Source organism: Lissotriton helveticus, chromosome 12, assembly GCF_964261635.1.
Source record: "Lissotriton helveticus chromosome 12, aLisHel1.1, whole genome shotgun sequence".
NCBI lineage: Eukaryota > Metazoa > Chordata > Amphibia > Caudata > Salamandridae > Lissotriton > Lissotriton helveticus.
Window position 1 is genome coordinate 15,675,734 of NC_136073.1, and position 15,669 is coordinate 15,691,402.

The 15,669-nt window shown below is 46.6% G+C and overlaps 1 protein-coding gene across 2 annotated transcripts in view; it reads left to right on the forward strand.

Annotated features, from left to right (window-relative positions):
- The window catches only part of LOC144799799 (mast cell protease 1A-like), a 328,485-nt gene that overhangs the window by 312,139 nt on the left and 677 nt on the right, over positions 1-15,669 (forward strand). For both annotated transcript variants that reach the window (XM_078671362.1, XM_078671361.1), the window contains exon 4: positions 2,866-3,117. In XM_078671362.1, the coding sequence (XP_078527488.1) occupies positions 2,866-3,117 (252 nt within the window). The remainder of the gene's footprint in view (positions 1-2,865; positions 3,118-15,669) is intronic.

The window sequence follows — 15,669 nt, forward strand, 5'->3', positions numbered from 1 at the left end:
AGTAACCAATCTGGAGTGTACCTAAAGTACATGCAACCATTTTAGAGAGGCAGCAGCTAGGCTGGGATCCTGAATAGCAGGGCCGCAGCCAGACTAAAGTCTAGAAGCAGTGAAACACCAGCAAAAAGTGGGGGTAACCATAGTAAGCAGATCCTACTCTCCTACACTCGATACAAACTCAATTATGTCTTCCTTCTCAGAAGACTGTTTCAATCAATAGGGAGTTGAGACAGGCTCTATCCTCTTTGACGGTCTCTTTTAGATCCCTGGCCAGGATTGTGCCGGGTCCCCTTCACTACTGGGTGGGCTCTCCAACGGCTGAATATTCTTCATCTCTGGAAGGGTTTGTCCTATTCAGAATAGATAGCTTTGTCCCAGGAGGTCAAGATGGAAATTTTGTGGTGGCTGGACCACATGGAAGCCTGGGACAGCTGGGACACTTTTGGCAGTGTTCCAGACATAGTGATGGAGTCAGATGCTTGCAGGTGGGACTGGGGAGCCTGTTGCGGCCCAATCTCCACAAGGGGTCATTGGTCTCCGTCTAAACTTGAGTTACATATAAATTGTCTGGAACTCTTCGCGGTTTCCTTTGCAAGTGCAACAAGTCGGGGAGAAAGAGATCTCGCTCTCTAGCCAAGATTGCTGAAGACTTTTGGCATTATTGTCTCCAGAACAAGATCTCTGTGATTGCAGAATACATCCTGGGTTAGTTGAATGTGGTGGCAGATTGGAACTCTCTATACCTGAGGGATTGCAGTGATTGGAAGTTACACCCCAACATCTTTCACCGCCTTGATCTAATATTGGGCCTTTGCACAACGGATCTTTTTGCATCCCGCTGAACGCCCAGGTTCTGCAGTTGGAGACCCCCTGGCAGTGAGTTCAGATGCTTTCTTAGAGAACTGGCAGTCAAAGCTGCACTAAGCCTTACCCCCCCCCCCCCCACCTTTATCATGATTCCAATGGTCATCTCTCAGATGCGGCAACAGGTGGTGGAACTGGTTCTGGTTGCGCCCTTATGGAAAGCTCAGTCATTTTTTCCTTTGTTATTGGATATGACATGTCAGAATGCAATTTGGATTCCAATATTCTGTGACCTTCCTACCGACCCATCGGGTCGTCCGCACCCTCTGATTCTATCAGGTCAGCAGATTATGATGGCTTGGAGGGTTTAGGCTTTGGTTTAGGGAGATGTTGCCAAATGCCGGTCTCTTGCAATGGTCTTCATTCTATCTTGAACAATTCTAGACCTCTGACACTTACAAACTGTATGCTTGGCATGGCAGATGAGCAGGGTGGGGATCCCCTGGTCACATATTTGCCTCTCATAGTTCATTTCCTATCAAGTTTGGCAGGTGAAGGTTTGGCCTACAGATCAATTAACAATTTTGAGTCCGCTATATTAGCGGGTCATCATCCTTTAGATTGTAGACCGGTAGGTGAAAATCCTTTGGTGTGCAAATTGTTGAGAGATATTAGATAAATCAAACATCCTAACCCAAATTTTTCAGAGTCATGTGATGTTACTGTAGTACTCTGATTTCTTAGGGCATACCCAGTTAGCGAGGATCTCTCTAGCAAGCAATTGTAAGTAAAACGTATTATACTTCTATGCCTTATACCATGTAGCGGTGTTTCAGAAGTGCGCGTACTGGACTTAACGGGTAGAGTAGTTTCTCCTTCTGGTGTGTTGTTTCGCATATCTAACCATACCAAAGCACATTCTCGCTGTGTGAGCTATCCGGCTTTTCCGGACAATCATAAACTCTGTGTGGTACGTTGTTTTAAAGCCTATGAAGACTGTACCAGGGAATTTCATCGTAGCCCTGGAGGACTGTTACTTATATCCCGACCGAAACATTTTTAACCAGTGAAATCAGCCACTCTGGCCAGATGGGTCAAGTTGTTGCTATCAGAGGCTGGCATTGATAGTTCCTTCTTCGGTGCACATACATACAGAGGCGCTATGGCTTCCAAGTCTTTCGCCCTGGGTACAGATTGGTGGACGCTGCTGATTGGTCTTTGGACTCTATGTTTAAATTGTTTTACCCTAAACCAATTGTTGATGTTCCCTCTGTGGTTGTGGGACAGCTTTGAACAAGCATAATCCAAAAGCCTCTGATCCTGACATAGAATACAAATATTTCGAGCTGTTGCATCAAAGAATTTTCTGTTTTATTAAGGACACGGAGGAGAAGATTATCCTAACTTGATATATCTTGATGTACGTTTCTCATCATATTAAATGCGGTTACAGTAAGATGTCTTGCATAAGCTTGCATGAGATACAACCCACTCTTGTTGTTTTATGTAGCAATTTTGGTATATATTAGTGGTGTTTTTCTTTTCTCACTGGATCTGATGGCAAGCAAAGTTGAATCATGGATTATCGTACGTGGCTCTGGTTGACGTTCTGGTGTCACTGGAATCGATCTTTCGATCAGATGGATTGACAATGTTTTTTCAGGCGGGATGGATCTTCGCTCTGGGGAGATATTAAATTCAGGGTGGTTATAGTTGAAAGTTCAGTTTTTTCCATCTATTGGTCTCTCGCAAATAAAGAGGAAGGATTATGGAGTCAGCAAATCATATATTCTATCCTGACACTTGATTGGTAGGAGAGGTGGGAGGTCACGAGACTGCTCATGGGAAATGTAGTTTTTGATGTCTACTGAAATGTTATCATTTTATTGGCTGCTGTGTTTTTGGGGTAAAGAATAGAGAAGTGTAATCTTCGTCTCTGTGTCCTAATAGAACTGAAAATTATTTGACGCAACAGCTGGAATTTTTTTTAGCCTCATTCTGACCCAAAATGTCCTAATTGCAAAAAATCCTACAAAATACGTGTTTCTTTTCTCTCCCCAGCTCGCCAGGCCTGCAATTATTAACAAGTATGTCCAGGTCATTCCTCTGCCCAAGAAGAACCACGATATTCCGACCGGAACCTCCTGTAGCGTGGCCGGGTGGGGCCTCATTGACGAAAACCAACTGACCAACAAGTTGTTTGAAACCAACATCACTGTCGTGAGCCGCAGGAAGTGTGCCCGCCTCTTCCCGTTCCTTGATGAGGGCATGTTCTGTGCAGGAAGTAACAACAAGATGCGGGACTCCAGCCAGGTCAGCGAGGCCTTGAGGTCCCCTGAGTTGGGAGTTATGCTAATATGATGGTTGCATGCAGGGTTTGGGGTTCTAAAGGTGCAGTCCTCTGTTTCCAGTTGACCTGACAGTTCATACAATTACCCAGATGAGCATAATAGAAGGCCTAAGCCCTGACTCATAACACAGCAGGAGTTTAGACTCATTTGTGCTTGGCTCTTAGTGGTTAGCTCCATGATGGTAAACTCTAGAGTGTCCCAGGGGGTAAACGCTGCCAATAGATGCACCCAATGGGAGAATCCACCAGCAGTGGACATGCATATGGCTGTTAATGAAGAGGGTTGACAGGTTCCAAGTGGTACACGCCAGCAACGGAGAGCGCGGTGATGGAACATGCACCCTAGCATCCAGTCCAGTTGAAGGGGCCACATTGAGTGGGGTGTTTTATTGCAAATACAGAGGTTTGGGTGGGTGGGAGGAGGCACTTTATAGTTCTGGTTCCTCCAGTCTGCTTGCTTCTTTCTGGCTGTCGGAATTCCTTTGGCATTGGTGATTCTGAATACCGAGGCGTGAGCCTCATAAGTCCATGTTCTGCGGTTGGAGTCTGACTTCTGTCCAGCAGTTATTTGAGAAAATGCCAGCATGCTTTCAGGAGGCTCCACCGACCCGCTACAGTGCACGCGGACAGTGACTAGGTCTATGAGGACAAGCATCAACAGGGCATAGGGGACAATCCCATTGCAAGTCATCAAAAGTTCCTTTACCAAACAATGGGTCGAGGCTGAAGGCCGAAATTCTTTATATGGATAACAAACTCTGAGCTGCCATGCTGTCTCCTTACAAAGTACCCAGTTATGGGTAATGTATTCCATATAAGTGGGAAAAAGCTAAATTACTTAAACTTTAAGGGCCATATGTATGAACACATTTTACCATAGACACAGAATGGGTAAAACCTTTTGATACATCTCGCCCTCAGTTTGATATAAATGTGTGGCTACCACCACCTGCAGGTCAAAACTGAAAGCGCGTCTGTTGTAGCATGACTACTAGCTTCCAATAAGTTATTACAATTAAATAGAGGTTATTGTTTCATTGCAGGTGCATCATGACACCAGGAAGCACCTGCAGTAATAAGAAAGGGATGTAGGCACTTTAAAGGCCTATAGCTCTCTCTCACTGATCATACATTTATACATGTGTTATTACTGTAACCAAGAGGTTCCAAAGTTATTGTGAGGTTTAAACGTTATCAAAATGTACAGTAAACAGCATCAGAAAAGTGCTTGGCAAGAGTAAATAGCCCCACGGTGGTGTATGATGACAGTGGATGGACCCAGGGGGGTAAATGTGAGACAGGATAGGTCTAGGGTGGTATATGATGCGAGTAGATTGGTCCAGGGTCCAATCTTTATGTGGCAAAGCATACGCCATAAAAGATACAGCACATTAAAATATCATATTCAATAAAGTGCAAAATTCATCTTTTTAGCTCTAAAATTACATCCCAGGGTGGTAAATGATGTGAGTAGATAGGCCCAGGGTGTTATTGTTGAGGGTGGATACACCCAGGGTGTAATCGTTCCACAGAAAATCCCACCATTTTCATAACAACACCCAACTACAAATAATGTCCCTCTGCACTCTTATTCTTTAGAAGGCCTGTATCTAGGAATCATATGGTCATATTTACAATATTTTGGCATAGGGCAGTGCCGCAAGCCTTCTAGCCGCGCTGCCCTACATCAAAAGAAAAGGGCAGGACTCTGCCATATCTACAAGATACTGCACACAAACTGCAGCCGAGCACCAACACAGGCACCCTTGCACCATGGTGCAAGTGTGTCTGTGTTGTTGGCATGATGAAGGAACACCTTCTTGCAAAAAAACAATGTTTCCCTCATTCTATGTGTGCTGCAGAATGCAGCACACATGGGAAGAGGAAACAAGCATTTACAATGCAACGGTTTCGCCGTTGTAAAAGTTAGAGCTATTGGCATTGTAAATGACAAATTTTTCATTTATGTGTTGGTTTTGAAAACCGATAAATAAATGGCATTGTCATTTACAATGCCAATAGCTTAATGTCTCGCAAGACCCTAGACGTACAGTGCACAATATTATCTCTGCATCGCTGATCAGCCAAAGGTTCGCGTAATATCACTAACTGCAGTCAGAAGTTCACATTTGTTAAATTTCACTTCATGTCATTTAATTTCATTTTTCCACCCTGCCTTTGAATAAAACATTAGTTTGAGTCTATCAAGTAACTGATTATCGTTTATTTTTCATTACGCTTCACAAACTCATGCACAATCCCTGGAGAACAGGTTGTAGCAGCAAAAAGACGATGGGACCCGATTTTCTAGCAAGAGGCTCAGTGGGTTGAGAGCGCGCGCTATGGAGGTCAGTGTGCAATACTCGGAGCACAGAATCGTGGCCCAGTAGGGCCAACGCCGCTATTCATCCTTCTAAGGGTTGAAGAAAGGAGTACCACAGCCGATATAAAATATCTATAATTTAGTATCATCCTGGCATTTCTGCTAAAAGCAAAACCTTCATACATAGAGGAAGTTGGGTTTTTGAAAAAGTAAAATCCTTTCCACTGAACACTCATACTCCAAACTTGCATACATCTACTTTCCTGGTTAATTCCTCCCTTGATGCTTCCAGAAGGTGTACTGTTTTTGCCAGGGATGTTTTGTTGCTCGACGTACCAGAAAAAGAAATGATTGGCCCGTGACTAGTCTGGTTGATGCAAATATACAAAGCTGAAACATTTATGTTTGTGGCTAAATGGTGACACATACGCGATACAGTAAGCAATTCGACATTAAAGACACAAGTATCGAGCACTCCAATATCAAGAGCTTGCATATGCAGCTTCCTATACAACATTACAAAGTGCAGAGCACGTAAGGAGAAAGGGCAACGGGCCTGCGATAGCAGCCACCGGGAAGAGTCCCTCCGGCCACAAGAAATAGGCGAGTGCATGCAAGAGCGAGTACGAAAAAGGAAGACATTCCATTAAAAAAAATTGTTTAAGATTGACGTGCAATTGCAAAAACAACAAGTGATGGACTGAATGTGGATCAATGTCACACACTCCCCCACATTGATCCACATTCAGTCCATCACTTGTTGTTTTTGCAATTGACGTGCAACACATGCTGTACCAGTAGTACGAAAATATATTGTGTAGTTAATTAAAACCATAATACAAAACGTTTAAAGGGCACGTTAAAGAAAGAGCAAAAGAGTACGTCCCTGCGATACCGTCTAACGTGACTGACATGCTGTGTGTTTAACAGAATGAAAACCTCTGGACTAAACATTAATTGGAATTAGCGGTTTACGTGTGCAAGCTTAGGTACCCTGGTTCTTTGTGAGTCGGGTGTCCCTTGTTGTCCTTACTTGCCTCCTCCGTCAACAGGGATGATCTGTGGTGCTGCTGCGAAAGGTCACCGCTCAGGCATGTGTGCCCCCTGGTCTGGTGCCGTGAAGATGCAGCGCCGCGTGCCTGCCAGCAGGCCCGGACTGGCAATTTCGGGCACCGGGCAATCCCCCGGTCGGCTGGATGGAGTGGGGGCCGGTTTTGTGACAGGGGGGCCGGTTCTGTTGCTGGGGTCCGATTTGGCCGTGTCGGACCGACCCTGCAAACAAACATATCATTACGTTCCGTTCCTGCTCACTGCCGCCTGCCCTGAACACAATGATTCTCTGCATAAAATGCTGGTGCTGTGAAGTGAGCAGTGACCTGACCCCGCCAGCCGATTTCTTTTCATTTAGGCCCGACTCGTTATAATTTAAAACCCACCTGACCATGTGATCATGGTGACCTAGCTGCTCACTGATGTGATGTCACCCCTCCGCGTCTGCGCACAGCGGTTTTAGTTTAGTTCAGCCTTAGGGTGGGGTCTGCTGCCTGGTAATGCTCATGCGCAATTAATAGTAAAAGGGCGCGTGACTCTGAGCAAGGTCAAGGAGGAGGCCGAGGCATGCATCGCTCACTCTCAGAGGCCAGACAGACCCCATAATTTAATCCCCCCTGTCTGCCCCCCGCAGCCGCAGGTGAGTCAATTTACGACTAGACCAGGGCAGGGAGGACATCGGAATCGGACTCGGTCCGGTCCCGGACGTCTGTCTGATCCAAACGTGTGCCTGATACCAGGCAGGTTCTGAAATGAAACGGCAGTCTCCAAAACGTGCATGAATCAACTGCCCAGTCAGTGCCACCAACACCGAGTGACGTACACTCTAATGCCAGACATCCCCGGCCCGCCAAACCCCACTTCACACAATTACCTACTTGCAGATCCCCACAGCCCAAGGAAGGAGGGCTATGGGTGAAAAAAAATCCCCAGGTCGTTGACCCTGTCCTCTCCTCAAAATAGGCCCGTTCCAGTAAAGAGTGAGAGCGCTCTGTCCAGCGCTTGGATGAAAGTGCTGATGACTATTTTCAGAGGCGCTACCGAAAAGGATAATTCTGCCCAAGCAAACAAAACAAGGGGCCCGTACCCTGCTCAGACCTTTAAACTCTTGCATGTGTAGAAAACAAAGTCCAGGGCAATACACAGCTGAAGTATACCATTGCCCAATTTAGACTGAAAAACAATTCAAATAATTGCAGGGAAACTGAAAGAGCTTCAGTGGGAGCAAACCGCAATTTGTATTAGGTTTCGTTTTCGAAGCACTCTAATCTATTGAAACGATTTATGCCTTTCCTCTGACGAGGAAGCCACTGCTCTCACACGACGTCTCCATGTATTCCCTCCTCTGACTGTACCCCGGAACCCAGGGTTAGTGGTAAATCCAGTGATGGTTGTTGATAACTGTGATTACCTATGTACTCTCAAAGACCCCTCCATCCGTCACCGAGGAGCCACACAGCCTTCCCTCATCGCTGCCTACTCCATCTACCACCCCTGACCCCACCCCTATCCAGTTCATCTTTGCCTCCGTGTCGGACTTCCTCTCTTGTCTCCAGCATCCTCCATCAATGTACATTGACTCTCTTCTCGTCTCTTGCGCACATGACTCTCTTTGTCTTCATTTTCATTATGTTTTTGCTTTTCCTTCTTTACTTTTCCTCCCTCTCCTTCCTTCCTACATCGCTTCTCCTTTGCTCCCACTTGTAAACTGTTGCTTATCGTTCCTCCCCCTGCCTGTCTCTCCTTCTCTTCCTCCATTCTCTCTTTCCCTTTCACCACATCCCTTTCTGTCTTGCTTTTTCACTCTTCATTTCCTTCTTCCCTGTACCGTCCACCTCTATCCTCCGGGAAACATCATTAACAACGAAGGCAGTACTACGCGTAACGTTTACAACGAGGCACTTACCACGTAAACGTCTTTCCAACGCGTATGCCTTCAACGATCGTATTTACCACGAAAAAAAAAAACGAAGGATTAAATAGGGGGGTTGGGGGGGGTCTCCCCCCCCATAAAAAAACGATCCCGCCGTGCCGAAAAAAACAGTGTCATAAGAGAGGAAGCGGAATAAACTTCCGCTTCCTCTTTATGACGTAAGAACGACGTGGCAAAGAAGATGAGGGGAAAACGAATTCCGTGGTAACGCATGCGTGGAAAAGGCATGCGTTGCAACGGAATTCGTGGTAACGACATATAACCTGGTTCTCTCCACCGTTATCGCCTTCTCCCTCCTCCGCCGCGTCTCTTCTCAGCTTCACCATCAATGTAAACACTTTCTTTTCTCAAAAGTGCATTTCCTTCGTCCCACCCCTTACGTCCATCTCCTCTCTAGTCTTATTTTTCTCACGCCCCTCTTTCACTCCACACCCCTTCCTTTCTTCATCCCTCATTCCTTCTCTCACTCCCTTTCTCTGTCCCCTTTCCAGTCCTATCCCTCACTCCATTTTCCCACAGGTGCTTCCTGCCTTGTTTCCATCTCACCCCTCACCCGCCCTCTCTTCTCTCGCTCCATTTTCCTGTGCCTGTTTCAATCCCTCTAACTCAATCACCCCTATCCTTTTCCCTTCCCTGCCTAATCACACTCTCTCTCTCCACTGCCCTTTTTCCCTCTCTCTCCCCCTCCCTCACCTTTCCTCCACATCCTCTCTGTCAGGCTGTGTTTGCTCATCTCCTCCGACCTTCCTTTCTCTGACTTTCCCCTTTCTTCGCCCGTGCTTGTCTTGTCCTCCCCGCCCATCGGCACTCTTCCTCACGGCCCCCTTGCCACTCATGCCCTCTGCCTGGTCTCAGTGGCTGCGAGCTGCTGCAGTCTGTGCCCATGGCTGTCTGTCTTTCCCTCACTGACCTCACCCAGTCAGGGCTGAGCCTGTCACTCACAGGCTTGGCGGAGAGGAGGGTGCACATTAGCACTGGACTCCTGTCTGCAGAGGACACGCAGCCCCACACTCTGGGCTGGGGCGGGGTGATGGCCAAGTATGCGCTGCCGCCCGTTAAGCCCGTGAACATTTGCACGTTCTGCCTGAATTCAGTCTTTAGCCAGCCAACATGGTCAGGTGTGCCCTCAACCCAGCCACTGTGGTTTCACTTGCTTGCGATATTTAAAATGTTTTGAATAACACTTGTGAGAAAATGTATTTGGTACTTTGTCTAATGGTGCTCGAATAAATTATTGGACACGGGGGTGGGGCACAGAATAAAAAAGTTTGAAGACCAATGGTCAGATGATAAGTTGCTGAGCTTTGAAATCAACACCAAACGTATAACGCAGTTCAAATAATTCCTTCCCTCTCTGTGCCTACAATTGCAAATCAGTGCACCTGTGTAATGCACGTATGTGTACAATCCAGTGTACTGTGCAGAACTCTACACATGTTCCAACCCTTCCCCCTCAGCCCCTGCACGTGTTGCAACCTGGCAGATGCCTTTAAGTACTGACTGCACAGCTTTTCATCTGAGCAGTTGAGCACAGGGGACATTGTGGTAAACACGGCTTAGTGGGTTAATGCATGTGCTGGTGAGCGGATCGCTATGCCGGGGAACAGATTAAGACATTTCAGAGGGTTAATATAGCTGTTGTGAAGCTCACTAACTGCCAGGTTCCAATCCGGTAAAATAGCATAGAGGTTAATGCACCTGCTGCAGAGTACCAGCAGGGAACAGACTTTAACAAGGCATATATCAAAGATTTTAAGTGGACAGTCCTTATCTGGCCCTCCGATTCTAAGGTCCCTAACTTTACAAGCAAAAATACTGATCAGTTTCACAAGAATGACTGTAAAAATCCTCAGTCAGGGTGATCTAGGTCACCCATGCAGCCCCGCTTACATTTCACATTTTACTTCTTGCATTCCTTATGAGTGTTTGCTTTCTCCATATGTGTTTCTGTAGTTTTTATACAGGGTATGACTCTTGTATAGTGAATATTGTGAACTGATCTGACTCTAGGCGTATGAGTGAGTTCAGGTTGTGGGTAGGTGTTTACGAAGGAACACGATTGATAACTCTGCAGCTGAGGCTGAAGAAGAGTGAGTTTCTTTCAGTTCCTGTCAGTAGGTTATACAGGTATTCAGACTGAATGCCCATCCCATCCTTGGCCTCTCCGCAGAGCGCACAGACCGATGGTCTCATATGTTGCAATGATAACTGTTGGGAAGTGTGTGAAGGAAGTTCACAGCTGTCAAAATTTAGACCGTGCCAAAGGAATAGAAATGAAATGCTTCTAGGTGTGTGCGTTGAGTGTGGCAGGGATGGGGGAGTGGAGAAGATAAAAACGGGTAAGTGCAGAAGGCAAGAGTGAAAGGAATGGCGCAGAAGAGGAAAGAGATGACACTGTTTTGCAACTACTTGAAGAACAGAATGCTAGTTCCTGTGTTTTCAGCCATGACCTTCCTTACATAGACCACGACTCTTGGGAAATAATTCTAATTCTACTTCTTTTGCCGCATCCCTTCTAGAGACCCCTTGCTGTTTTTATCCTACTTGAAGCACTCGGTATGTACATAGTACACTAAGTAAATGCGTCTGTTGTCCATATGCGTGCATAACCCGCAGTCAGCAGGCTCGCTTCCTCATCTGACGCATTTTCACTCATGCTGCAGCCAGCTGCAGGTTCAAATCCCAAACCCATGAGCCGCAGTCTACCCTACAACAGTGGGTCATTGAGTGTACCCAGTCCCTTTCCAGTCTTTTCATTACTCTCAGGCTCATTATTCTCATACTCCTCATGGTCAACAACTTCATCCTTCTTCACACAACTACAGTATATCTATTGTCATTTGCTTGTGCCTTTTAAAGGAAAATAAAGAAGAGAAAAAAATCAATGTCGAAAAAAGAAAGGGATACAAATGAGAAGGAAGTGAAAGAGAAGCTAGGATGGGAAAGAGAGTCGAAGGCAGAGGAGACAAGAGGAAGAAGTGAGGGAAGGAATGGAATAAAGTAATGGGATGAAAGGAAGGAGGAACAAGGGTAAGGGAGGGAGAAATGAGAGAGAGTTAACCAGGATAGAAATTAAGTAAAGAATCTTAGGTGATCGTGGAGAGATGGTAGTGAAGAGTGAAAGGGAAAAGAAAGGAACACAATGGAATGAGAGGGGAGATTATATTTAGAACATGGGTTATAAAAAAAGGAGAGAGCATGAGGATACCAACTGAAAGGATAAGAGAGCAGAGGAAAAAGAGAGGAAAATCAAATGGCAAAAAAGGTTTAAGAATGGAGAATTTGATATCTGAGTAAAAAACGTATAAGGCTGGATTAGGAAAAAGAGTAGCAAGGGAAAGAAAGGTAACTGAGAGAATGCCCTTCTTTCTGGGAAAGAACAAGTTTAAAAAAAAGCATAATAAACAGCTTGAAGAAGATTATTGAATGTGGCTGAAAGTACTTGAACAGGAGTGAATGTGAAGAAGCCAGGGACATCTCATAGGAAATGTGTTTAATAGCCAAAGTAGTGCAGTCAGAACATCCTATTATATCTGAGCTAAACTTGCAGTTGCAGTTTAGGGAGATAGTGGTCTTGTTCTACCTGGTGCTCCTCAGTGAGACACTAGATGCCACCCCCAGTGTATTTATTAAAATGCAAACAGAAAATAAGATACGATTCACTACTTGTGTCTATTTTTGGTGCTCTCGTAAAGAATGTCTATGGGTTCATATGAATGGGTGGGTAACCAGGTGCTCTTTAAGGTCAGCATCTACAATTTACTGTGCTTTCAAAGTTGATACAATTGAATATGTAATGAAATATTCGCTTTAAAATCACCATTTTGGTCTGTCTTTTTCCCAAACCCTCCTAGTAGCGGTCGGGCTCGCTGCGCTCGCTCGCTACGTGCAGGACGGGGGCTGGTCTGGGAAAATTTGCCAGGGCTGCTTTCAGTTCCCAGTCCGGTGCCAGCCAAACACACACGGCGCATCACACAGGCTGATGCAGGGACCCGGGGCAGCCTGTGCACACAGGCGCAGGGTGCACACACAGGGAACAACCAAACCCAACCCTCCCCGCACCTCGGATCACCGGGAGGCCCTCGGCGCGCCACGCCAACACAAAATCTCCATTCAGCCTCTCAGGCGGGCTGCAGGAGGCACGGCTCAGTAGCAAGCGTGGCCCACTGACGCGCTGCATCCGACTCGGAGTAACAGAAATGACGACAGGCACTTGCACTGCGCACACTACAAGGTGGCGTGTCCCTCAGTCCTCCGGTTATCTACACCATAAGGATGAGAGAGTGAACCTGCCCTGCATGGAGTCAAACCTGCTACCTGTGTAGCCTGTGTGTGAATCGATGAGATACAGAACTGATATTGCCACCTGTAACGCACTGGTTACGCTCACCACAGGCATCCCTCCCCTGAGCTAAGATTGCAATGGAAAGAAAGGCCGGCTGAGCGAGTCCGAGAGAAAGGGCAGTTTTATTTTAATACCATGTGCGTGATACACGGGTTTCCAACCTGAAATATGTTAAATTCTGGGTGAAGGAAGGGTAACCGATGCAATTAAGGTCACCCGCAATGCTTAATTTGAGCCGGTAGTGTCCGGTACTCGGCACCAGCACTCAATTGTCAGCACTGGCGCTGTCTGAGATGTACACGACAACCGTGTTTATTAAATCAAATGAATGGCACTGAAAATGAATAATACCAGCTGCTCACGCCATTATAGCTTTGTATGACCTGACATAGTCTGAATTGTCACACTTGTATGAGTGCAATGGTTAGGTGTTATGTGTTGGTACTTTCATTGGCACCGGTGGCAGGGCCAATGCGTAGTGCAGACTGCAGTGGCCTTCCAAGACGGGTCCTGGCACTTCATTTTTTATTACTAATTAAGCACTGCCAGTAAGTAATCGGCGCATTTGTCGACTCCCTGCCTTTGAATCATATAAGTGGCTCTTACAAACAGTGGTTCAGCGCTGAACTGCTAATTGTGGACACGGAAAACCTACTTCTATTCCCGACTTCTCCTCTGCGTTTTACTACATTGTGTGATCCCATACAGAACATTTAATCTCCCTCGGCTTTGGTACTGTAACTGTTTACAGTGGCTAAAAAAAGCCTGCGTCCTTTAAACACCCGTAGTAATCTGCCCCTTTCGGTTTGCAGCCACGGCCCGACGGAGGATGCAGCCCTACAGCGAGATTTGAAATTGGCACCGAGGACAGACGTGCTCTCAGCGCCGCATGCTTATTCCTACGCCATATCTGAATGCGAGGGTGAGACAGAGGGGGGTCAAATAAACTGCAGAGCTGTCGTGATTGACAGCTCAATGTTAACCCACTTATTCACTCACTTCGGTTGACTCGCTCCCTCACGCACAAATGTGGGTGAGAATCGTCCGAGTTTAAAAACCACGCCTCAACACACACTCCTCCTGATTCCAGCTATTTAACTCTGTACTAAACAAGCATTGGCAAGCACATGCCTCTCCTAATTGAAAGCCAGTCCTCACAATATGAATACCACACTGAGCCTAGAACGTAATGTAGGGATGCTTTAAGCGGCAGACATAAGATAGGATTAAAACGGACAGCGGGAGGGGGGCGGGAACGGCACAGAGAGCGGGAGGGGGGCGGGAACGGCAAACGGCAAGAAAGGAACTCACCTGGACCTCCGGCGGCGGTCGGCCGCGGAATGGCCAAAACAACATGGAGGACAAAAAAATATATACCCCGCCCACGGCCGCATGACGTTGTCAGAAGGGGCAGGATGAGAAAAACATTGCCGGAACGCCCACCAGTCGCCTCGGGATTTGACGGACGCCTCTGTTTGCCAATGGCTAGCGTCCATTTATGGAGCTAGCCAATGGGAAACAGAGGCGTGCCAAACATCCATACTGTTGACAAAAGTTTCGCCCTGGGCGGGGCACTTGCAGTGCCCTCGCCAGGTCGAAACCTAAAAACGAGGAGAAATGTAAACACTTCTCCTCGTTACTCCTGCTTGGAGAAGGCGTTAGTTGTGGCACTCCCTCCGATTTACAATATGTTGTAAATCTGGGGCATTGTCAAAGACCATGGGTGTTTTATGGAAACACCCACATCAACGTCCATGGAATGCCCCTCCCACGCAAAGTAAGGCTTGCGTGGCCTTGTAAATATGGGCCGGCACACTGCACCTCCAGAGGGTCACAAAAGTGATGCTCCAGCGGCGAAAAGGTGCAGCAGAGGCATTGTAAATATGACCCATAGTTTAAAATCCCCTGCTAAAGTCTCTCAAATACTCTGCTGCCTGGAAAGGTCTTTCTAGACATGAATGTCTCCACTGGTTAGCAAATGAGATTGCCAGAGGTTTGCCTCTCAGAGTCACATAAACTGCCCAAGTCAGGCCCCTAAAACCAAACCCAGAGCTTGGGATATGTGTGGAGACAGTTACCTTGGACCAATTTGAAATATTTTGATAGGTCCCGGACAAAAAACCAGTGCACGATCCACATTTGCCATGACCTCAGCAGTGCCTCTCTCCAGTTTGGCGGCCCCCTCTTAAATTATTGTACGGCTTAAATTGATTCTGCTGGAGAATCCAGAGTACTGTGAGATACCCAAGCCATCATAATCTCAACCAGGTTAACAGTCATCAATTTATTCTCTAGTTGGTGAGTTGAGGTTTACGGAGCTGGTTGTTTATAATCCTGAACAAGCAGGGGCCTCCTTCAGGGAGATGTAGGCAGTGAATGAATGAACTTTTTTAGGTCGAACCTACCAGACAGCACGTGTGCTGTCTGTTGCAAAACATATTGTGTGCGTATCAAGAAAACACAGGGTCTTGGAACCCACCCATTTCATTCCATTGGCTGGCTTTCCGGTCACTCTCATTTGTCTGGTTCTTATTCGTGCCTCAGCTTGTCAATCTTGTGTTTGTGGCTCCAATGTAGTTTAGACGCTTTACGATGTCTCTCATTTGGCTGGCTTCTGTGCTTCCGCTGCTCACTTTTCAGGCATTACTTTTTTCTTTTTGCTTAAGCACACTAAAGGAATGCATGTATTTTCCATCTGTCTCCTTTTTGTACTTCTAACCCCTGCACTACGTGTTGCTTTCTGCGACTCGTGTACTTTTCCCCGCTCCCTCCCTGTTGCACATGCCATGTGCTTCTCTCCCTTTGCTCCTCCCACCACCCATGCCCTCCATCTTGCATACTCCCACCAATGACCTTTCTCTCTT